Raw genomic sequence first — 24,455 nt, forward strand, 5'->3', positions numbered from 1 at the left:
ATTAGATTCTTGCCGTTAACTCTGAGGCACTAAATGTGCCCAGAAGGATAAAACTGCTAACATGATTTTGTGGGGCTATTTAACTGCGTATAAAGTTTGGATCATAGGGGTTCTTACAAACAGTTTCAGTATGATGGCAAACAACTACTTTTTAAAAAAAAAAAAAGTTAACCATAACAGCTTAAAGCATTCATCATTAAATATTACGAGCATTTCTGTTTTAACTTTCAAAGAGGTCTGTAAGGGACTTTTTGCATGTCTCCTGCTGTCAATTTGACAGTCTCTACAGATCTCTGAAGAAAACGATTGCTGTCTTTTGACAGGGAGAACATGAGCTGAGCCAGCTGGAGCAAGGGTTAAAGCCGCCTGCCTCCTGTCTGGCAAGATGCTTGTTTAGAAGGGAGAGAGGGGAAAGCAGTTCATATGTAATGTGAAGTTCAAGGTGTGTTGAATGTGAACTATCAGTATTAATTAAAAGTTATTGTGTACCCACGACCTAAAAACAGGGTCATAAACGATAGGCTTGAGTAGCCAAGCACATTTTTGAAGCAGAAAAAAAGAAAATGATGCAAAAGAAAACATTAGAAGAGAAGACAGTGTGACAGCAGGTGTTCAGGTCTTATAATTTGCATGATCATGAGGAACATGGCAATGTTGTTCATGTTAGGATGAGTGCAAGAGTTAGTTATGGAATCTCAGGGTAAGTACTAGAGGGAGATGCAACTATGAAAAGCTAGGGCAAAGCTTTGTCCTTTCCATTTTGACATTTTGCATATTTCTGTTGGATTTTGGTCTTTCAAAGGCTATTGTTGATACAGCAGCTCATCCTCTTGTCATTTTGTGTACCATTTTGATAAAATTTCTATTATAAATCAATTTTGGTTGTGGATTCTTTTCTCTCCCTGCTCCCCAGTATGATCTCGGTGTAACTGTTGAAAATCCTAGTTACTATTTACATAAACTAATGGAGTATTTCTGTCTGTACAAGACTTGCTTTTATAAATAATTCTGCGTTTGAAGCCTAGCAGAATTTCTTATCTCCTGGAACATAAAGTATAAAACTCTACACACAAAATCCTTGTTTCTTAGAATACCTACTTGTTGTCCAAGCAAGTTATGGTAAAGCACAGAGAAGAAAGAGCAGAAGCTGAAATGTTTGGGACGAAACCACCAGCTGATGTGAACAGTGCAGACAGGGATAGTGTAAGCAAACCCACTTGAAAGTTGTGTTAATAACAGAGGAGAAACAGTTAATCTCAGGTTGTGGGTCTGTATCAGAGAGGACAGTGGTAAGAAAGACAAACATGATTCTTCTGTGACCCAACGCTGTGCCAGTGGAACATTGCTTCTGACAACTTTGGGGAAAGAGGCATCATTAGTTAGGTCGACTTTATTTAAAAATTATGCAAGATGATTTACTGTTAAACACATTGTTAGAGCAGGTGCCCGTTATTTATTTTTTCAAGCAATAGCTGTTGTAACAGGCTTGTAGTTGGAGAGGCTGAATTTGATGTGAGAAGTCACAGTTCTTGTTAGCCTAGCTGATAATGTGTCTAGAATACAGGCAGACTTTTGGGCACATTACTTTTTTTGGATCTGAAATTGAGCAGTAACTTTCAAGCTAACGTCATCTATGAGGTTTTGCAATAGAAATAAGCAGGTGACAACTGCAAGTTGCTTTTTGTGGTGTAGCTGAGCTTAACATTGAATAAGAAGGGAATAAAAAACTTCTGGTGAATTGAAGTACCACTTACACTTAGGGCAAGGGGGGATGGTTTAAAACTGAGACAGGGGAGATTTAGGTTAGATATTAGGAGGAAGTTTTTCACACAGAGGGTGGTGACTCACTGGAACAGGTTGCCCAAGGAAGTTGTGGATGCCCCATCCCTGGAGGCATTCAAGGCCAGGCTGGATGTGGCTCTGGGCAGCCTGGTCTGGTGGTTGGCGACCCTGCACATAGCAGGGGGGTTGAAACCAGGTGATCATTGTGGTCCTTTTCAACCCAGGCCATTCTATGATTCATCCCTGCTCTCTGATGTTTTAGTGATCCTTTTAGCAGTGCTTAATGGTTAGCTATCTGCAGTTCGGTTTTCTCCCTAAAGTTTTTTGGGTGTAAACTGTATTCAAAATGTTTTCTCTTATTTCTAGAGTAACAATTCCAAGATGCAGAGGGGTACAAGAATCTCATTCAGCTCTGTGAATTCCACTCTCTCATCTCTGAAAAACTGCCAATCTTACATAAATACTGGAATGGATATTGCTACCCACGTTGCCCTTGACCTGGTGGAAAATTTCAGTAAGTAATTCCTCTGAGTATATTCTTTTATAATGCATCCTGAATTAATCCTGGGCCTGCATACTTTGATTTATTTATAATCATCTGTCTCACTGTGGGATCTGTTGCTCTTCTGGTTTTACAGAGTGTTTTCATTCCAGTCACCTAATTGTCTTCAATAACAAATTCAATGAAAATAGAAATACCAAGCAAATGTTGTCCCAGCTTTTGTAACACCCAAGACTAATTACATTCCAATGCTCGTTATCCTACTACTTTGTAAAAAACTTCAATATTGCTGAACAAGATGTAGAAGACCTCTTAGGGTGAATAAAATGACTTTTCTTTCTCATACTACCTCCTTGTGTGTGTTTTATTTAATGTTCAGGGCAAGACTTTAAAAATGCTAATAATTCTGAGTGCAGAGCTTGAGATACTTGTTAAGGGATGCGACTTTTTAAAATGCTGTCTGTTTCCCTGTTGAGAAACAGGCTCTTCAAGGGTGCTTCAATTTGGACATGTACAAACTGGAGTACCTTAAATCTCTCATCTCTTCTAACGGTCTTATCATTGCTATTTCACAGTAGCAGATGCAGTGCAAAGCTACTTTTCAAAGACCAGTATTGTCTTTGAATACCTCCTGTTTCTCTCCTCAGATTAATGATAATGTCTTCACTGGGGAGAAAGGGGAAATAAAAGGTAAAACTTTAAAGCTCCCAAACTGAAAAACCTTTAATCATGAATATAGGGTGAGAGTCCTCAAAGAAAACAATAGTCATTCATTAAAATCTTGCTTTCAACTGAACCAAGGTTTATGTACAGTCAAAATGAATGCTTCTTTGTCTAGTGTGATAGTTCTCTCTCCTCTTACCTTTTTATCCATATTGCTGTCAGAGACAATTGTGCTGTTTCCGAATGGAAACTTGTCTTAACAGTCAGCTGGGAATTCCCTTTGTAGTAAAACGGGTATAGCCAGTTCTGTATCTCTGCTTGTGCAGCCACCTTCTCTCCTACTTTGCCATAAGCTTCAGTATCCATTGCATTCACATTTGGAGGGGTGAAGGGCAACGTAAGCTTCACAGTGCAGGTTTGCTCTGAAGGTCTGTGCATTATACTCCCAGTAAATTTCATTGACTTTCTCTGTCGTGCACTTCTCACGTATGAGTCCTCAGTTACAGCCTTGAAGTTATGTTGCCCACTTCATTCAGGAACCAAAAGGGCTTTACTTAATATATTGTCTAGAGGTAAAATTACTCTTGATGCAATTAGTATGGTCATTGTTACTGTTGAATTATATCGTGCGACTGGAAAACAGCTTCTAGATCATAACATTAATTTTATTTTAGCAGGGAAACCATCCTGTAGAATCTAGGATTATGAAGTTCTCGGGTTATAAAATAAGTCCTTGTAACATTTTGATGTTGTTGAACACAGTCCATCCCATTCTCTAGGGTAAAGCTATTATAGACTTGTATTTGAAGTTTAAAGACCGTATAGTTTAAACATGGTCTGGTATTATGATGTTAATTTTTCACTTACAGTAATTGTGATCTTCACTCCTTTTCTTAGCTGATTTATGTGCATGTGAACATGGAACAAGCAAATAAGCAAAGCTCCCTCACTTCTCTTTTACAAGGTTTGATTTTCACTCCCTTGACTTTGTGAAGGTCATCCTCATCTCCTCCTCTTTTGCTTCATTTCCTTTTGTTTATACAGTGCCATCAGGAAATACACAAAGTTGCTGCGATATGACATACTTTTAGTAAATACACACTGTGCTATTTCGGATTTTTTTTTTTTTTGGGGTGGGGGGGTGGTTGAGTTAGCATCATCTGGTCTGCTAAACTTGGCTGTTAAGCTCTAATGTCCAGCTAATTAACATCTTTTATGGAGATAGAACATGTAACAAGTTCTATCTCCATAAAATTGTAACCCTCCTATCCTGCTTAACCTTCTTATTTTGAGGCAAAGTATTCATTTAATTTTGAAACAGCTTTTGATAATATATTTCTGCATTCTTGTTCCTGTCCTGTTTGCGGTTTAATTTCCAGCTTCTGGCAGGTTTCATTGCTAGGCTCTGTAGTAGCAAGGAATTCTGTTGTGATTATTGTTTTATTTTAGAAGCATTGCTGCTGTGAATGTATCTTGTTCCTTTGGAACTTCACCTTCCATAGCCACTTTTTGGGAGTAGCACTGGGCTAAAATTGTCTTAGGAAGGACATGAGAGAAGTTGGATTTACATGTGAAGGCATGCAAACTTTGTGCAGTAAGTGCTGTCTGTTTCTTCTCTTAATTGCTATTATCCCTTAAGAGCCTGATTCTGGAATCATTTACTGGTAAGCATACTTACTAAATAACACACAGTAATGTTTGCTGGACTGGCCAGTGTTTAATGAAGGGACCTCCCATAAGTGCACCAGCTAGTAAATTAGGTTGTTTTGTTTTGTTTTTTAAAGTCTAACTGGATCTCTTTTCTCTCCTAGGTTATAGTAGTGGATTTGCTCTGGTGTTGTATTTGAGATGATTTGTAAGCAGCAAACACAATAAATTTCCCCCCCCCAAAAAAAAAAAAATTGAAGGATGATTCATGAAAGACCCTTCAGAGCTCTAAAATAAAAAATAACATAAAGAAAAAATATAAATTAACAAGCATAAATTTGATCGGACATATTTTAAGTGTTTATATCTTATGCCAATTTTAATGGTGTTTTTCCCTGTTAAGTAAAAGTAGCTTACTGCATTTTAACACTGTGGGGCTGGAGAATGTTATTTACTTTCTGACATGCTTAGTAAGAAAGCATAACGAAGAATGTAGAAAGAAAAATTTGGTGTTTCAATACATCTGTATGCGTGTAAGTTATAAAGCAGCCTCATGACTGTTCAGGTGGAGTGAAAATCAAAGCTCACTAGGGGGCAGGCGAAGATAGGAAGTAAGCAGCACTGCCATAAAAATTTCAAAAAGCACTGAAAAGAAATTCTTTCCTTTACCTCTCTGTTGATTTGGCCGTGATCCTTGAGTAGCCTCAAGCCCTCTCCAGTTAAACCATCCAGAGAACAAAGATTTCTTCTTACAATGGTTATGGAAGCTATAAACCTCTCAGAACAATTGTGAACTTAAGCTATTTAAACAGATGGTGGTAGTGTTAGGTGGAACAAAGAGTAAATCTGCTTCTTAGGTCATGAAGCCCAAAGGGTTGCTGATAGGAAGAGGTGCCAACTTGGAGGCAAGAATTGACTCAGGATATTCCGTGATTTATAATAGCCTTGTAACCTACAGTAACCTTTCTTCAGAGGATCTCAGATGCTTTGCAAGCACGAGCAAAGCCTCTCAGCTATTCGGGAGGTAAACAGTAGTTACAGGGATTACTCTGCCACTGTTGAAATGAAAATCTTTTGGGTGAATAAAGACTGCTATGTAGAAACATTGAAACTGCTTAATAATCCAGAAGGGAGAAAGCTTTCCTCCAGCTAATTTAAAAGAGCAGAAAAAAACAACTAGAAAATACAGAAAGGAGTTTTGAGTTGGATGTCAGGGACATCAGATTAAAACTGCTTACTTGTGGATAAATACATTAGATTTTTCATGCCTTTATGTTGACATGTGCTTTGAAAGTTTTGAAAGTGCTTTGAAAGGACAAAATCAGGCACTGGGTTTACATTTGAATAGAAATTTCCTTTGGAGAATTCCACCTATTGAAATGAAATTATCTTTTCTCTTAACATCATATTTCCCTTAAGGAAGCTGCCATCTTCCTTCCTACTGACTCACTTCAGTCCTTTTGAAATGAATTTTATCTGTTACTGGATGAAGGTGGCATGGCTGCAAGCCAGCGTACATATTGATGCTATGTTGCTGTAGTTGAACTTAGTCTCAAAGATGTAATAAAAGCTGCAAAAAATATCAGTGTGAGAAATCTAGAAAAGTGAGGGAATCAGTTTAACTGATAGAAATAACAGCTGAAATGACTTTGAAGAGATAAAGATTTGTAGCGTTTCATCATGTTTCTACATTTTGAAATGTGGGACAGAATGTACCTGTTAATCTAATCCTCTGCATACTGGGATGCATTAATTTTACTTCTTTATGCAAAATAATAATCCTAATAAAAACAATGTTTACCCATTCCACAGGAATATTGGAGGGATTTAATACCCCAAGTTTCTAAGCAGTTTCAGTCATCTCATTTATACAATTGTCTTGACATTTGCTTGTCGTAAGTTTAAGGTGATTTCTGTCCATTTAACCATTTATATTGTCTAAAGATCATATTTTTCTCCTTTTTTTTTCAAAAATAACATTGTGATATGCAAATGTATTAAAAAGTTACTTCATAAAAGGCCATATAAGCAGTGAAACAGGCTGCACAGACTTGGTTTAAGTGTGTGCTCTCTGTACTCAAAATACTTTTGGTTGTTCTGTGGTCCAGTCCAGCAAAACACTGAAGGAAGGATTACATCTAAATTCTTGAGTGAGCCTCCAAATTTCAGAGTGATCTGCGTATTTTAAAGCTTAAGCACATTCTCGTATCCTTTGGGAATTTGAAGGTGGTATTATTTGCATTTGCAGCTGATTTATAACAAAATCATCTAAGTTCTGTAATTCATATATTTTAAAATTTAACCTCAGTCTGTTGTTTGAGCTGTCTGTATTTGATTGAAAAAAGAGCCTTCTATTAACACAAAGAACAGCTATTTGCACTGCTCGCTTCACTTCTGTAAATGGCTGAACTGTCTTTACCTAAACTCAGAATCTTCTCTAGAGGCAGAAAGGGCATCCATATTGGATATAAGGAAATATAAAGATGTAAGTCTTTTTCTGTTTTTTTTTTTTTTTTTTTTTTTAATTTGGTATAACATGCCATATCTATTGTGTGATGTGCTGATCATGATATGAATGTGCCATCACAAAGACAGACATGCATTCCCACTTCTGCTTGGAGAATTCGGATGTGAATTCTGCCAGTGTGCTGAGGATGGTGTTTTATCTGTCTCTTTGAAAGCAGGAGAACTTTCTCACTAATATGGGACTATGAAGTACACAGAGTTGTAGGTATCAGAAGAAAGACGACTAATTCATCATCATCTCCTGGCTTCCTGCCCAGCATTTGGCTATTTAAACGGATAATTGAGGGGTAATTACTTTTGTCTTTGGTCTGGAGCCAAAGCCATGTGGAGCTGAAAGGGATGGCCAAAACAAATTGGGAAATAATTGGAGGGACAGGAGAGCATGCTAACTATGGACAAGATGATAAATATAGATAAGCATAAAGTGTCTGAAAAGCATTTTAAAGCATTAGCACATAGGATTTTGCCTAATTACACGAATGGGTTTTCAAGTAGACAGCAAGGTAGTTCCTTAATGCCTAGAACTTTCTTCCAACTACACATTGCATTCCCACTGTGAAATGCTGAGACCCTGGACTGTAGAATAAATGGATGCAAAGCAGTTATTCCACCTGAACTCTAATTTGCATAGCAGGAAAAAAATGTGCTACTTCTTTTTTCACTCAAAAACCTGCTTTAAAATGTCATGGCCAGCTGCTCATATGGCTGCCTGCCATCTGTCTAACACAGCAGTGATCTTCCTGTCGCAACGTCAGCATTTACGTGAGAGCTCCTCACCCCCATCCCCTCTGCTCTCTTTCTCCACACTCTGAAGGATTTTTCTGCTTGCTGCTCTGTACAGGGCAGCCCTGTGGGACTTCCAGAGTGTTAGTGATAGTTTGTTGTGGCATGTGCCCTGGGTTAAGTTAGCCCTTTGCAGCTCTGGCTCTTCCTTCCTGCTTGTCTGCTCTATTTCCTATTGCATAACCGGCTCCCTCTGCCAGAACAGCTTCCCTCAGTCCTGGCTGCTCGTCCCATTTCCCTGTTTCCCTTTGCTGTCTCTGTACTTTAGTGTGAGATGGCCTCCTTTTACTGACTGCTTTCTGTTCACCAGGCAGCTTGGGATCTACTTGTATCTTGATCCTGTTAAATACCAGTCTGAAGGTAGTTGGTAACGTAGGATCTTTTAAATGTGGGTTTAGATCTGTGTGATTTCCTACAGCACTTCAGTTTCTTTTGTTGCTGTCTTCAAGTGGAATTAAACAGGAATCATTCCAAACGTTGCTGACCCTTGTTGGTGCAGGAAGAAACGTAGAGAATACAGACGTACAGGTCAGCCTAGCATTGTGAAATTATTGGCTGCCTCTTAATAGGTAGTTGATTCATAAAGTTCTATGGAACATGCACTATTTTTACATGCAGTGTCTTGCTAAAGATGTTGCAGCATCCTGTAACAGAAAGACCTGAAGATCAGAAGTTCGTTCATCACTGAGAGCAGGGATCATTTCTGTGGAGATTTCTCTGTCTTAGACCTGAAACTTCTTCTTGGAATGGTGCAAATTCCGTAATAAAGATGGAATGCCTGCCTGTTTTTAATTAGATAACAGTTTGGTTCAGCTGTTTCCTTTGTCCTTTTTTTTTTCCTAGCTTGTTTTCCATTGAAAATTCACATGCAGTGACTCCTGCTGTGTCATAACATGAATCTTAACACTGGAGAAGTTCTTGTGTATGAAGTGACCGTGATGTGATCGTGCTGGGATTCAGAAGTGATCCCACTGAAATTTGTGCTCCTAAAATTCTCATGCTCTGTTAGTTTCCATGGTGATAGAGATAATTCATAAAAATAAGGAAACCAAGGTACGTGTCCTTAGAAAAGGCTACAGTTTATTGACTAGAATGGCACTTTGCAATCTGCTTGATTAGAAGGTTGACATGAAGGTCTGCTGAATGAGGAAATGAGCAGACTAAACTTTGACTTGTTACCCTACCTGTCCTTGGCCTGGGAAGATAAGCTGTGATATGGTGTTTTCTCCTACATCCTACCTTTGCATATGAATTGTGCTTTTGTCAGACTGCTGTCTGCCTGTGGCCTTACAATGGACAAAACTCTGTGTTCTAGGGACTGTGCATGAGGACTCAGGTCTTGTTTTTCTCTTGCAAACTGCCATACATGCACATACATCTGTTAAGATACTCCTGGGAAGGAAATAACAAACAGTTTTATGTACTCTGCAGGAACAGTCCATTACATCTTTATGGATGCAGAGCAGCAATCTTACCTGGATTTGAAATCCCCAAGAGTGTGCCTCAGTCTGTCAGAATTTACTTTGTCTTTAGGCTAGAGTAAATTCCGAGGAAGGGCTGTGGGATGTTTTTTTCTTCGTGGAGATCGCAGCTGCAGTCTGTCAAAGTCCATGCTGGAGATTAATGGCTTTTCACTGACAATTGCTTAGAAAAAAACTTTTCTAGCTCTGTGAGAAAGTATGGTAGAAAATGGAGACTCATGATCCATTAAGTTGAGCAACCTTCAGTGCGAGCCTCTACCAGAGGCTTTGTTGGAAGCTGTAAGAATTCCCCGTTATTCCTTGGGGAAGTTTCTGACCCTGCACATTTATCTTCCAGAAGCTGTTTGTTAACGGGTCTGCTTCATTGCTACACCAGTGTCTGTGGTACTAATTGGGAGCAAGAACAGTGTGGACACTGAGTTGACTGTTTTCCTCTTGGGAAGGTTTTTTTTTTCCTGTTGTTTAAGGTATAATTGTATTTTTGGGGTATTTGAGATAAAATGCTTCAGATTCCCTTTCTCAAGAATACTGTGCAGTTTTTCTTTCCTCCAAATCTTCCTCTTGAAATTCATCCTTTAGGAAATGTGTCCTATGTTACATTTGTGGATTGTTTTGTATGTACATAACCTTTCAACTAGCAGTAAGGAAGATACGTGTGTTTTCTTGAAGTTAAATGGTGTCACATATTGAAGTATTTCTTCTTCAAGCAATTCTATTATTTGGAAACTGAAAGGACTGGCTGGGTTTTTGTATAGTAAGATAAAAAAAAAAATACATTTTATGCATTATGCTCTTCAATCAATGCCAATATTCTGAGAAGAGAATATAGGTTCTTCTTTTTTTTTTTTTTTAAACTTACTTTTGTGCCTCAGTAATTGCAATGGAAAACTGACTTCCAGCAGAAGGTGCTGAGCAGGCTGATGAGCCCATTGCTAGAATACAGTTTGGTTCTGGAAGCTGTTCTTCAGAAAAGCTGTGTGAAAAGTGTGAATTTGGAAATACACCTTGTTCCAAAATCTGGAAAAATCTGACTTGTAATGGGAGATTTGAGCTGTTTTATATTTACCCTAAATTCACCCTGACCGTATTACAGGGTGGGAAGAAATATACAGGCTTGTTATTATTTCCTGACTGAAATTTTGACTGTAAAAAGAATGCAGTGCAGTGAGGGGAAGGTGGCTGTGTCAAGCAGTGTGCTCCTGTCTCATTACCTCTTTTTGCCTGTTCTGTACTCTAGGAACTGAATGCATCCACCTATCTTTGTCTCTCAACTTTTTCTCGAAGGAAAAAGAATCCCAGTAGGTGGCAGCAAAGGCTTTCCTGAGCCCTTCCCGTTACTCATTCACCTGCTGTGGTCAGCAGCAGCTCTGCAGGACCTCATTCCTTCAGTGGGTTCAGAGGTGTTGGTGCTGTATCATCACGCTCTTGCGTTTGGTAATAATAAAATATAAATGGAGGATGAAGGTTAAGGTGGAGAGAGAGAATTAGTACTATCAGATCATAGATTTTTAAAGCTGTTTGAGACCAACGTGAACTACCAGTCTGACTTCCTACATAGCACAGATCTTTGCATTTCATCCAATTATTCTTGCCTGAAGCTGGTATGCTGTGGTTGAACTGGTGAGCACTGTTCAGAGTGAAATCCAATCTCAATTTAAAGCTAGCTGGGTAACTGTCCTCAGTGCATTCCTGTGGAGCTGCGTTACACTGGCAGCTTGCACTTGAGAAGGTCCTGCTTGGGACAGTCTTGTTTTTGTCAGAAAACCACAATTTTTAATTCTCGGGTTTCAGCAGGTGGTTTTCTCATGGTGTCTGTTTTCAGGTACATACATGTGCATGTATATATGTATATTTGTACCTTTTTCATATGAATTTCCTAACAAAGTGAGTAATTGTCTCCCCCAAAGGTCACAATGAGTTTGGAGTTACCTGGTTGGTTACCTCATGTACCCATAGTCACTATAAATTTCTCTGTGTCTTAGACCCCATAAATTTTTAGGAGTTTGCATGATAGATCATAAGTGGGATTTAAATGCTGTATAGACCTTTTTGCAGGCCCTCTGCCCACCAGTGATGTTAACCTTGAGAGAATGAGCGAGCTTACGGCTGTAAGTTATATGCTTGAAATTGCTGGGTGAGGTTCTTTGGCCTCTGCTATGCATGAGATCAGAATAGATGATCCTTATGGTCTTTTTCAGCTTCAAAATACTATGAAATACTGCAGAGGTCTTGTGTGGGCTCCTTAGCACAAAGATAAATCAACCTCTTTGAACAAAAGCCAGAGAGGAATATTTTATCTGAATAATTTACTGTATGAAAATATTCTCTGTAGTATATTAATCTGTCATTTTCTTATCATCATATTTCTGCCACAAAAATATGGCAATAAGAAAATACAGCTAGATTCTGTTTAAATGTAGAGGCATACAGTATATATAGAAAATAGTGTGGGCTTTGAAAAACCCACTCTGAAAGCTTCAATTTTTATCAGTTTGAATAGATCAGAATTTTATTTTTAGTGATCTAATTGTCTGCCTAATTAACTAGGCAGGGAGGAAGAACCCATGGAAGTTTAAACACATAATATATGTGTGGTTGTCAACATTCAGCAGGATTAAGTAAATAAATAAATTATATATATATTTTTCTTAATTCTTTCACTAGGGAAAGGTTTATCTAAGTTAAAAGTAAGCTGATGTGCTTGCTTTTACTTGAAAGGTGCTCATGTGTTCTTAGTGTTTGGTCAAAGCACTAAGGAGACTCTGACATAGATATGAGCATTCTGAAACCATCATCCTGATCCCCTACCAAGAGTCCATGGGCACTAAACTCTGTTTTTCTTTTTTATTTACCTTTCTTTTCATTTTGCTCATCTCTTCAAGAATTCAATGACTCGTGCCTGTGTTTTATAGCCTTGCTTTTCTGATATTCAGAAATAATTTTTCTATCAGTGCAGGTAGAATTAACTAGGAGGTTTTTTAATACTTTCAGATAAAAATAATTTATAAAAGAAAACTTAAAATTTCACTCTGACTCAAATCCAGGTTCTATGACATATTTCCAATATACAGTGTTATACAGCATACTGACATTCTAGTGAAGAATGATTATAATATGCACTGATTAAACTTGAAGAATTTAAATGGGAATGTGTGCTTCATCCAGTCAGAATCACACACAAGACTTGCATTTTTCTTACGATTGTTGTCAGTGAAAGCCCATCTGAAAAATGTCAACCTTTGTAGGACAGGCAGAAATTATTTTCCTGAACTGTAGGTTTAGAATATTTTTTATGGTAATTGTGATAGATTTTTTGTTTTCCTTCTTGTGTTTTCATTTCTCTCAAGAAGAACAAGGAGCTCATAGTAGCACTGTATGAAAGAGGCCAAACAACTGTGATGGTCCAAATCTGATTTTGCTGAGGCCTTAAGGCTAGGAACAACTGTGCTCTCAGACTGGCGTTGCCACTGTGTGGCCTTGGGCGTATCATTCAAGTTCACCAGGCATCAGTTTCTCTTTTTGAAAGGAGATGTCAGGAGTGTTTTGAGATGTATTAATATTTGAATATAGCATACTCCTGTGTAGATATTCCCTTCTGTTGTTTCTTGTGTCTTGTATGCTTGTGAAAATAATGTTGCAAGAATCTGGAATTTCAGTTGTGTGTGATGGGAGTAGATGGTTGGGAAAGGTAAGAGTTAAGTAGCCACCAAAAAATTATGTTTGCAAGGGGAAAAAGGAAGCAGAAGCCAACAGCCTAGCAAAGATGTCATTTGTTTTTTGAGATTTAGCAAATGAGAATTGTCATATTTTCAATATCCACAGAATCACAGAAACACCAAGGTTGGAAAAAACCTACAAGATCATCCAGTCTAACCATCCACCTATCACCAATAGTTCTCACTAAAAAAAAAAAAACAAAAAACTTTTGCATCTCTGAAACATGCATAGAAGATTAAGTGAAGATTTGCACTTAGATGAGTTTTTTGAGTGGGTCCTTCAGACATGTATGTGAGTGGATAGCCTGACTTTTTATTAGTGGGTTAATAAATAATACAATGTGAAAAGACAAAATAACTCACTGATTCAAGAATATGCTACTGAAACTGCTTAAGGAAAAAAAAAAACCAACAAAAAAACAACCACTGAAGCCCATGGCCCAGGAAGAAGTCAGCTGAAGTGAAAGACAATCTATCTTATCTCTGCATATGTTGTTGAACTCTAGTTGACAGAGAAACTTGTAATTCTACATTATCTTTGTTTCAGTTTTCACCCACTGAACGATAGCTTTGTTTGCTTACCAGAGCCCATTATGTTAGGAAATCTTCAGGATGGTTGTGGTAGGTCATGAGCAAGACACCTTTAGCATCACTTACTGAAACTAGCCACGTTAAGCTGTTTTAGTCAGTCTGGATGTAAGTTATGCTTTCCAGCCTCTGAGTAATCTGTGTTGCTCTTTCTTTTAAATACCAAAAGAGCTTATTGAAGAAAAATGCAATTAGTAGGATTTAGTCTTGTTGATCTAGAAAGACCCTAAATTATACAGCATGTGCCATATAAAGATAAGAACACATCTGCAGAGTTGTCAGCAAATTTGTACAGGGAACAATCCCTGTACTTCTCCTTCAAGCATTGAACAAACATCTGTCATTCATCGTGGGCATTGTAAAGCACAACTTGCTGTGCAGGACACACAGCAATAGCCAGATAGTCTGCTGTCATTCACGCTGTTGACCCAGATGCTATTTTAGCCAGCATTTGTGTCAGGTTAGTTCCCAAACTGTGCAGTACACAGCAGTTAGTATTCATGACAAGTGAGCTTATGTCTTACTTTTGTTGCTGGTTCAGGTTTTTGTGTGTATTAATGGACCTTTATTCCAATCATGCCAGTAAGAAAAAGGCCATAAACCATTATACAGGAGGATGTGAGAAAGTAGGAGGTGACCCCAAGGATTGCAATAACCAGGAAGATATCACTTGTTAGTGAAGGAATCTAAAGCAGGCTAGTAAAAAAGAGCAGAGATGGGGAAACTAGTTGTAGAGGAAGAGGGGAAGAGCAGGCAGTATAGAGAAATGTATCATGAAAGACAAGAGAGGTAAGAAATGAGAAAGCCACAGCAGGTTTAAGCAGGACAGTACGTTCATTGTGCTCTAAATGACAAAAGATTTTGAAATGCTTTCCTCATGAAGTTTCTCATATAAGAAACTTCTGTAGTTTCCACAAAGCTCTTACGCTTTTGCAAAATAGGAAAAGTAGTCTGGCATATAAACTGTAGGAGAACAGGTTCATGTAGCTGCAAATGAATCACAGAATGGCTGAGTTGGAAAGGACTTCTGGAGGTCCTCTGGGTCAACCCCTGCTCAAGCAGAGATGCCCAGAGCAGGGTGCCCAGGACCATGTCCATTCAGCTCTTGAATGAGAAGACACATTTGTCTTTTTATCAGTCCAAATTGGACTTAGTGAGGATATATACATGTGTGAATCATGTTGATTTTCTGACACTATCAACAAATGCTATAGTTTTCTGCAACAGTATGTGCTATAGCATTCAATAGAAAGTGACAATCTCAAACTGCTCCATAAATTACATATAATGAACTTTCTTATTAAAAAAGGCTTAACAAAAGGAGCCAGCTGGCATAAGGAGAAGGTGGCAGATAAAAAGAACACAACTCAAAGAAGTGTTCACACATTAAGGAAGTATTTTAACAGGCTTTCCCCAGACTGTAAGTGGGAATGGAATTATACATTGCATGTAAATGTCAAGTGACAATAATATCTTGTGAGTTAAATCAACCTTGTAAACTCTTTCCTATTTTTTTAAGCAGATGAATAAAGCTTAACTTGTGATTTCCTTACTAATCATCTTAGTAAGCAGTGGGTGAGTAGACTTTTTCTATATGGGTAGATTAATGTGACATTTCTACAAGAGTTTTTCTTTAAAGTTTATTACTTGTGGGTGTGGATCTAATTCACAGCTGCTTTTTGAGTGAATTAGGTATGCCATCACTCATTCAAATTCTGTATTTCTTCAGTGTTCTTAGATTCATCTGTTCTTTATCGGAGGTGTACAGTCTGCCCCAGTGTCTCAAGGTAATCTGTTGTTTAAAAATGAAAACTTCTCTTTCACTGAACATACCTACTTCAGTGCACAGGTTTGGCCCAGTCACTTTCATAGAAGACCAAATTAAAATTCAAAAGTTTATTAATATAAGGGTGAGTGGAACTTCTTAGAACTAATGCATTTCAGCCACACAAATCTCAAGGATAGTGATACGGTTCTGGATTTCATTATTTTGTAAGCACAATGTCTCATAGCTATGTGATAGTTTTCCAATTCTGTTTAAGTACTGAACAGAGGGAGCCTTCCTGTATCTGATTACTGAACATTTCCACAGTCAGTCTCAATTTATATTCCTATTAAAAACAAAACAAAGGAAAAAAAAAACCACCCAAACCACACCCCTTTAAATGCCACTAGACTCTACAAAGTCATTTCTTTTCTCTATCAACTAACGGGGTTACTTAAAAAAAAAAAAAAATGCCAAGAGATCATGATCTGCATAAAACAAATTCCTGTTTCAAAATCATTGTGCCTGTGCTAGAGATCTGGGCAGTACAGAATTGCATTGTTCTTTTTTGCACAGAGGTGTGCACTTTCCTTCTGCTAACAAAGCAGCAGGTCCTCATAGCAGGAGAAATTCTTGTATGAAGTTGGTGAAAAATGAAATTCTAGCAATGGAAGGATTTTGCTTTGTCACTAACCAGTATGCAAACAACAGAATGAATGCCACATACCTGTGATTCATGCCAGAAAAGGGAGATCTGCCAGAAGAGATTCACAGAAGAGGTTTAATGCAAAGGAAGCCTGCTAGAGGCAAAATGAATTGCTGGTTTTCATTACGCATAGAATTTGTGACTGTACTTTGCCTTTGCCTTTTCTATGTAAGAAGATTAGATTGTGGGTTGTTTCTTGGTGGTTTCTTTTTCTTTCTTGTTCAAGTCATGTTGAGACTCTCAAAGCCCGAGCTTTGATGTTGCCGCATGGTTGGCGCTTCAAGGGTACTGTATCAGTGTGTGACGCATGCTGAACTGGGTGGTGTTGGGAACATCTCTTGACCTTTGCTTATGTGAGACACTGGTGTTCTAGGCTTCTGTAGTCCAACCTCGTTGGTGTCCTGTTATCTACAGAAACAAGAAAATACCCAAAGCATGTGAATCTATCGACGTAACAGTTAGCTTTGGAGAGGGTACTGGTTTCTATTTCTATCAACCTTCCCAAGAAATAGTCGTTTTTGAAATTCTAACAGATCGGTGTTTCTGATATTTAAAACAAACCCTTCTACTTATAGCTGTAGATTATGAAACTGATTTATCTCTTGTTTCTTCCAGTGTGTGTGCAGACCAGCATCAGCTCTGTGGAAAGATACATTACCACACTGTCCATAACGGTGTAGCCTGCCAGCCAATTTTTTCTAAATATTTTGAGCATACAACTGAGTCGCTTTTCCACCTTGCACTGATTGCTGCTGCAGCTGGGGTAAGGCCGGTCCCTGCTGGGTAACTGCAGTGTCCACTCTTGCAGTGTCTGGGACCACTGATAAACTTATCTTGCTTCTCAACTCAGTAGTGCCAGGGTTGTTGAAGCAGAAGAACTTACAATGGGAGACTGTGTGGGCTCAGGGGAAAAAAATAGTCATGTTTGAAAGTCTCTAATCAAAATATTTGACATTTAAAAAGCAGACATTTTGGCATTTCTCCTCCCCCAGCTGTTTCACTTTAGGTCAATAATGTTAAAATTTTAGTGCTGGAAGAGCATTCATTTGTGTCTGCGTGACACTGTTGCAGTTGGTTGTGGACGCTTAGCTTGAATTTTGACTTCTTTTGTATGGTAACTATGGGCACAAACTGAGCTGAAGTAAGGCAGTGCTGGATTGTCCGTATTGAAGTGAAGGGTTCCCCTGAAGTGAAGGATTTTCTTCGTCTTGCCTTCCTGTATGACATCTTCTGTCACTTTTATTCCTGCTCACTGCTATTTGAGCTTTGCCTGTATTAGAAAGCACAGTGCTGAGATTTAGCAGAACCAGTTAGTTGACTCTCTCATGCTTTTCTCTATGTCCCAGCCCTATTTTCTGGCCAAGCCATTGACGTTGTATCATGTGACTACAATTTCTTGTGGTGCCACAAGGAGCGTGTCGCATGTGTGCAATTAGATTTTGAAACTGATGTATCTGCACCAGACTCGGATATTATGGTTGTTGAGCCCAGAACTAAGATAGTGGCATTTACTGAAACATTATATTTGATTTAATAAACTCTGATGAGGGTTAGCTAGCTTATGCTCAGAGCTAGGCTGCCTCCAGTTCTGGACAGAATATAATGTATCTGAGAATTTTGAAAGTTGTTGGTGAAAAAGGTTTATTTTCCTATCTTTGCTGCCTGTTGTTTCTCATTTCCTCCCATTTCCACAGATCTTTATGGTATTGTTTACAGTTGGATAATAAGAAGTATACTTTTTATTAGAGACAGACTTGCACTTCACCATAAAGTACTTTCACTTGTCAGTGCAATTTAAAATAAGAGAAGAATCAGGTATTCACAACAGAAAGCATTAACTGTTGACTTGTAAAGAAAAAGGGGGGGATTGTATCAGTGGGACTGGCAGTGTGCAAGCAGAAATCCTGTGTTAATACAGAGAAAATTGTGCTTCTTAAAAGAAAAATCCAATATGTTGGAAATGAAGAAAATGATCTTGTTGATATTCCTTTACAGGGGAGGTGTGGGATACAGCAGCTTGTGAACTTTTTCTGGAAATTGAAAATACTCTTAGAAGTCTTGAAATAAAATTGTCTATTTTAAGTAGCAGTTTCAGAAAGTGTTCTGAGGGATCAAAGAAGAGCAGTTATTGTAAGGGGGATCATAGAATAACATGAGTTGGAAGTGACCCATAAGGATCATGGAGTCCATCTCCTATTTCTGGAAGAGAAACTTTTGTCCCAGTTTTTATCTTGCCAATATCAAATTTAGAAAGGTGCAATTGGGTAGAAGGACAGCAGTGGACTCTGGTTTTCAGTCTTCTCAGGTGTCCCATCTCTGGTTCTCAAGAAGGCTGGGTCAGCAGTAAGCAGCTCTGGGCTTTGAGCTCTGTGGTCTGATGCAGACGTGCCCACGCCTCCACAGGCAAGCAGCTGGTTAGTCATAGGAAAATCCTTTCCCACTCTAATTATTAGTGAATGTTGTTTTCAGCCTCAATTTCAACGTATGTTGAAATCCACTGAGAACAGAAGGGTGTATATCTATAGTTATGAAAATAGAAGATTTTAGAAAACTTTATTTTATGAGTTTGGCCTGAGATTTCTGTGTGAAGATAACAAATAAGTACACTTTGTATTTGCTTAGAAAAAGCAGGTGTGGTTGCTTCATGTATTTCTTGGCAAACAAGTGGCTTATGAGTTTATCCCCTCTCCAAGCTCCACTCTGCCACAGTTTGCCACTTCTCAAGTGTGCTGGTAGAACTGTTTGCATATCTGCACTTTAAATTCAGTTACAGGAATACTGTCGTTCTGGGGGGGCTTGGGAGGACATAATACTATTTTTGTCTTGAATTGCTTTGTTGACTGAATTTATTGTATGACTGTGTGAAAAGTTATCTTGTCCCAGATGAGAGAAACATGGATCTCCTTCAAAGATCCCCGTCAACCTTAGCCATTCTGATAATAGAAAACTGACACAAGATTATAAAAGAGAAGAGCTTGAGATGCATCTCCAAACTCTTGTGTCTCATAAATTCTTTATCCTCCTTTCAGTGCTCCTATCCACTAGCTAGACTGTCTTTTTTAACTTTAAATTGGTTTTCTGCCAAACCAAATAGATGCTAGTTGGTAAAATAAAGATTAACGTCACCATGTCTTTGGAATTTAGTAAGGAGTGTATCATAGAATTCAAAGAATATCCTGAGTTGGAAGGGACCCACAAGAATCATTTGAGTCCAATTTCTGCCTACACACAGGATCACTCAGAATTTAAATCCTATGTCTGAGCACATGGTCCAAATGCTTCTTGAGCTCCATCAGGCTTGGTGCTGTCACCACTGCCCTCGGGAGCTGTTGCAGTGCCTGACCACCCCCTTGTGGGTGACCTTTTCCTGATGCCCAACCTGAACCTCCCTTGATGAAGCTTCATGCCGTTCCTTTGGGTCCTAAAGAGATGCTGGTCAGGACCAAAATAGCCTGGTGATTTCATGGGCCTTAATATATTGTCAAGCAAGCATCCATTTTCATTTTGAGTAAGTGTTCTTGAACTACCTACCTTTGTGTCTTGGTACCATATGTATGGCACCCAGTGTAGAGGTTACAGTAGTACAAAATATGTACGTATGATACAAGGACTTCTGTTTCTCTCCCAAGGCAAACTATGTTTACCTGTATGGAAGATGTCTTTTTATGTCTTTTTATTATTTGTGTCTCTCAGTCTAAGTTAAACTCTATTTTATAGTTTAGCTATATAGTTACTTTAGATTGGATTTTATACAGTAAATTATGTCAGCTCATGTTGGAGTGTTTGTTAAATCAAACTCTCCGTGAGAACCCTGTTTATTTTATTAGGTATTACCACAGTGTCAATAGGAGTTAGGAGATGCTGTCCTTTCTTATCTGTGTGGGTACTATGGCAGAAATATTCAGTAAGATAAATCTTCATTACTGCTCTCAAGTCTGAACTGCATCATTATGGCTTTTTAGCCTTCCCCTCATAATCTTTAAGAAAAGTAAGCATTGCAAGGAAGTAACTTTCAAAAGGACTGCTGGCCTAGTTCTACTGGCAATGGGGTTTAAGGAGTTTCATGTTGAACAAAAGTTTCGTGATTACTTTATTGCAGAATAGTATAGCAAGTTCTTCTTAAAAGTGGTTAGTGATACTGGGTGCCTCAGCTTCTCTATGCCCATTCTGAAATGACTCTTGTTTTCAGAACATGTGCAATGCCCACTCCCTGAAAATGCTGGCCTCTTGAGATGCTTCAAACTGGGCATTCAGAAAGAAGACGTCACGCATGGTCCATTTCTGTTAAAATTCTGACTCTGTAGTATAATGTGTTTGGGTGTCATTTCCATGGGACTGGCAGTAAACTCCTGGGTCACTGCATCTTGTCACTTCCCATTTCAGACAGTCACAGCCTACAGGGAAATGACTTGTAACACAGGATGAGTTTTCCTGTCAGGAGCAGTTTGTAATTTAACAGATGCTCTTGGCTCATCTTACAGATTATAAAGAAAAGAAAATTAATCAGAGAATACTGGAATACTGGCTAATTGAAGAGGTTGTTTTTTCTTTTTCCCTCCAGTCATTTGCTAAATAAAATAAATGTTTCAATCCAGACTGGAAACCAGTGCCCTTTCCTCTGCAAAATAAAACCTCTGAAGACTTGATTTAGGTAAAAGCAAAATGCTTGATTGCCTGATGATCTGAAGCCAAGTACTGTAATTTGATTTTAAGTCTTTAACAAAAACCAAATAGAAAATAATGTGAAGTTTTGGGAACCGTTCACAGCTGATAGTTCAGTTGGAACCATGGGCACAGTCAACTAACAGTTTTCCTTTTGTGGTCTCTGCTTTGCAGTTACTAGTAGTCTTGTCTTTCATGCACTTCTCACTTCTTCTCGCTAGTCAGATTTTTTTCTTCGATAGAATTTAGGGAACTTGGGTTCACATTCCTTCTTTGCTTGAGAAGACTTGAACTGGTATTTGTAGCTTTGAACGCACTTTCATCTGTCTTCCAGAAGCATGGTTTAGAGATAAAGGTTGCTGGATATTAAGGAGTATCACAGAACAGTTGAGGTAGGATTTTTGCCGATCATCTCCAACCCCTTGCTGAAGCAGGGCCACCAAGAGCTAATTTCTCTTTTCCTCGTGGATATTTTGTTTTGGAAGACATACCAGCTTTTCACTGGAGCACTGACAGCTGAAGGTATAAGTCTGTAAGATCACTCTTACACCATCAGTTTGTAACTGTGTGTGAAAGCTTTCTGTGCAAGTGGAATGGCTTCATTGGAGAGCAGCGAGGGAAATGCAGCTCGAAATACACTGCAGCCCAGTTAAGGCATTTCCTGAGAAGCTGGAGCTGTCTTTAGGACTGATTTCAGCTGTAAGTAGCTTCTGACTGTTCAATGGCAGGAAATTTTGCAATTCCTGCCTTGAGTTCCCTTTACTTCATCAGTTGTCATTCCTTCTCTGGTTATTGGCATTCTGATCAGCAGTATTTTTTTCTTCTCTTACTAATAGCAGTGGTTAGTTCCCTATCCAGTGGTCTTCATTGATACTGCCTGGACTTCCCAGTTTCAACCATTTATTTGGTTTTCACATGAGGATACCTACATTCAGGAGATTAAATTAGTTTTCTCTGGCCTTTTGCTGTTGTTTTTTGTTTTTTTACCATTTTCGGTACCATTTTTCTGTATTTATAAATAACTTATGCTACAGGTTAGAGGGGTGAGGCTTAGAGTAGAAATCTTCAGTGAGAGTTTTCTGAGGTCCATGTACCTGGAGGGGAAAAATTGAAGAATCACCCACAGTGCTGTAGAAACGGCCTCTTGTTTAAGTTCCTGTTGGTCTGTGTGGTCTGGAATACCAAGGCAGGATTTGAGAATGTACAGAAGGAGGAGAGAACTGTGACTGTGGTCTCCTGCATAGGATCTAGAAAGTGGAGGCACATCTGTCTGCTGTCTTCTCCAAGCATTTTGTGCATCTGTTTAGAAAGATTCACAAAGTGTAGGTTGGTTGATTTCTTTCTTTCCAGATATATTATCCAAATTGAGTTACCAACAGTTTTGAACCAACTAGATATAAGAGTGAGGGGAGCGGAGGCAGGGAGTGTCTTTGCACTTTTCTGTTTTGAAAATGAAGTAGTTGCTAAAACAACAACAAAAATGCTTAGCTGTATCCTGAATTGAGCATGCACATTCTCCTCCAGAAGATGGAACTAAATCACGAAGCCCTAGAGCCTGTATTCCTCTGCTGTCAGCAGTTACCAGAAGCCTACTGGCAAAACATTTGTTTTTTCTTGCTTTTGGTGCACATGAAGACAGCTGTGTACTACTGCTATTGCTGTTGGCTCAAGTGACAGATGTTTGCATTACATATATTTTAAAAGTCTGAAATCTACAGGCAATAGTTTACCATTCTTCCTTTGCCTTGTACAGTGGCAGAGCCTGATGGTAAAAACAGCGCGTAGCCTTAAAATTAAAAAGAGCCTAATATGAAGTGCAGGAGATACCAAGACACTGTGAATTCTGTATGGCAAAAAAAGGCAATGATGGTGCCTTCTAATGGGATACAGGCACTATGGAGCAATAGCAAGTCACAAAGAAGGAAAACCCCTTCCAGTGATAGATCAAGAGGAGTGTGATCTCTATCCAGAGAGTTGCTGCTCCCTCATCTGCTAACCCTTAAATGAAGGTGAGGAGATTTGGATCCAGGCACCAACCCTCCCGGTTACTCAGGTGCTTTCTTTGCACCTGCACTGCCTGGCTCAGCCACAGCTTTTCACCTGGTGCTCAACCATTGATTCAGGCTGTGACCTGGCAATTCTGTTCCACCTGTTTTGTTTAAAATTGACAGCTTGGGTTTTTGTTAGCCGATAGTATAAAGAGACGAATGTTGATTCTTCCATTAATTCATTCTATCTGTCCTTAGCTATTCATTTTAAGTACTGTTATATTTTGAGGCTTGGAGCCTTCCTATAATTTCACGGTATTCTGGGCTGTTTTGCATTTTGTATAGTCTGCTTGGAAAAGAATGATTACTTGAATTGGTATGCGTTGGCTGTAGGACAGCTGTTGTACCATAAACCAGCAAATAATTATGTTGTTAGTAACATTTGCACAAAAAAAGATAGCTGTGAAAAATCTTCAGCAATTTTGCTAAATTGTGGATGTATACCTGGAAATAAAATGAACAATAAATATGAATTCAGGTGTAAGTTTGGGGTGAAATGATTGTCATTTTAGGCAAGTGTTAATACAGGAAGCATAAAAATAGTCCTGACTTGACTACCCTGTTATTGTAACTTCTGTTTTAGCACCTTGAGTTCATGGTGTGTAACTCTGCCCTGATTGATTACAGTTTGAATCAGCAGTGAGGCACCTGAGCATGACCAGTTTGATCTCTTACTAGGAAAGAGAAATGGAACCCTTGCTGGTCTTTACATTTTGTTACCCAATTTGCAGGGACTTTTCAGCTTAATAGCCCTCTTTTCATTATAAAAAGAGTTCATGAAGTCACATGCACTTAAATTCATAATTATGAGATGTGGATATTCAGCCAGCTAATTTTAACGTGATGCATATGGGCCTTTGAAAAATAAAAATTACAGCTTTGAACTGGGCTTTCTGTGAGTAAAAGATGTAATATTGCAAAATGTGTAATCTCTGGGCGGTGAGGGTAAGCACTTGTAGAGAAATGCTTACTGAACTCAACATGTTTAGCCTAGATAGCAAGGAGATTTAACTACAGTATGCAACTTTGATGGTATGTTGTGGCAGTAGCTATAAGTATATGCAGAGAGTTTAGAATGCATTCCTTAGATATAAATTAGAAACAAGATTAGAATAAAGTTTGATTAGATAACACAGTGGCGCTGTTCCAGCACTTGCAGAGCATTTGATTTTGATGTTGAGCTGGGCTGGTTTGTGGAGTGAAAGGTCTGAGTGCTTTGGAGAGCTAGCTGGCTTTGCAGCTGGAGTCTGGCTGGAGGGTGCTCAGCAGATAACGCTGTCCCTGTCTGATGGAAGAAGGAACGTGCCTTGAGTCTCTGCCAGGAATCTCCATTGCCCTCCTGGCAACTGAAACAAAAGTAGCAGGGAGGCTTGCAGAGTGAGCAGTGGGCAATGCCATCTGAATCTTTCAGAACCTAATATCAACACTAAAGTTTGATTCTTCTTATAGTGCTGTTGCACTAACGGATTGGTGGAATTCAGGACATGAGTTGTGGGGGTGATAATCAGGATAGATAGTGAGATCTTTCCTAATTTTTCATTTCCTGTTAAGACCAAGTCTGTGGTGTTCTGACTGATCTGTGGCAG

General features: G+C 38.8%; 1 protein-coding gene across 1 annotated transcript in view; it reads left to right on the top strand.

The window, feature by feature from the left end:
• The window catches only part of NSMCE2 (NSE2 SUMO ligase component of SMC5/6 complex), a 130,200-nt gene that overhangs the window by 1,983 nt on the left and 103,762 nt on the right, over positions 1–24,455 (top strand). The window contains exon 2 of the mRNA XM_031591216.2: positions 2,149–2,296. Within this exon, the coding sequence (XP_031447076.2) occupies positions 2,164–2,296 (133 nt within the window). The 5' untranslated portion in view covers positions 2,149–2,163. The remainder of the gene's footprint in view (positions 1–2,148; positions 2,297–24,455) is intronic.

This window comes from Phasianus colchicus, chromosome 3 (genome assembly GCF_987193195.1).
Source record: "Phasianus colchicus chromosome 3, bPhaCol1.hap1.1, whole genome shotgun sequence".
In the NCBI taxonomy this organism is placed as follows: Eukaryota; Metazoa; Chordata; class Aves; order Galliformes; family Phasianidae; genus Phasianus; species Phasianus colchicus.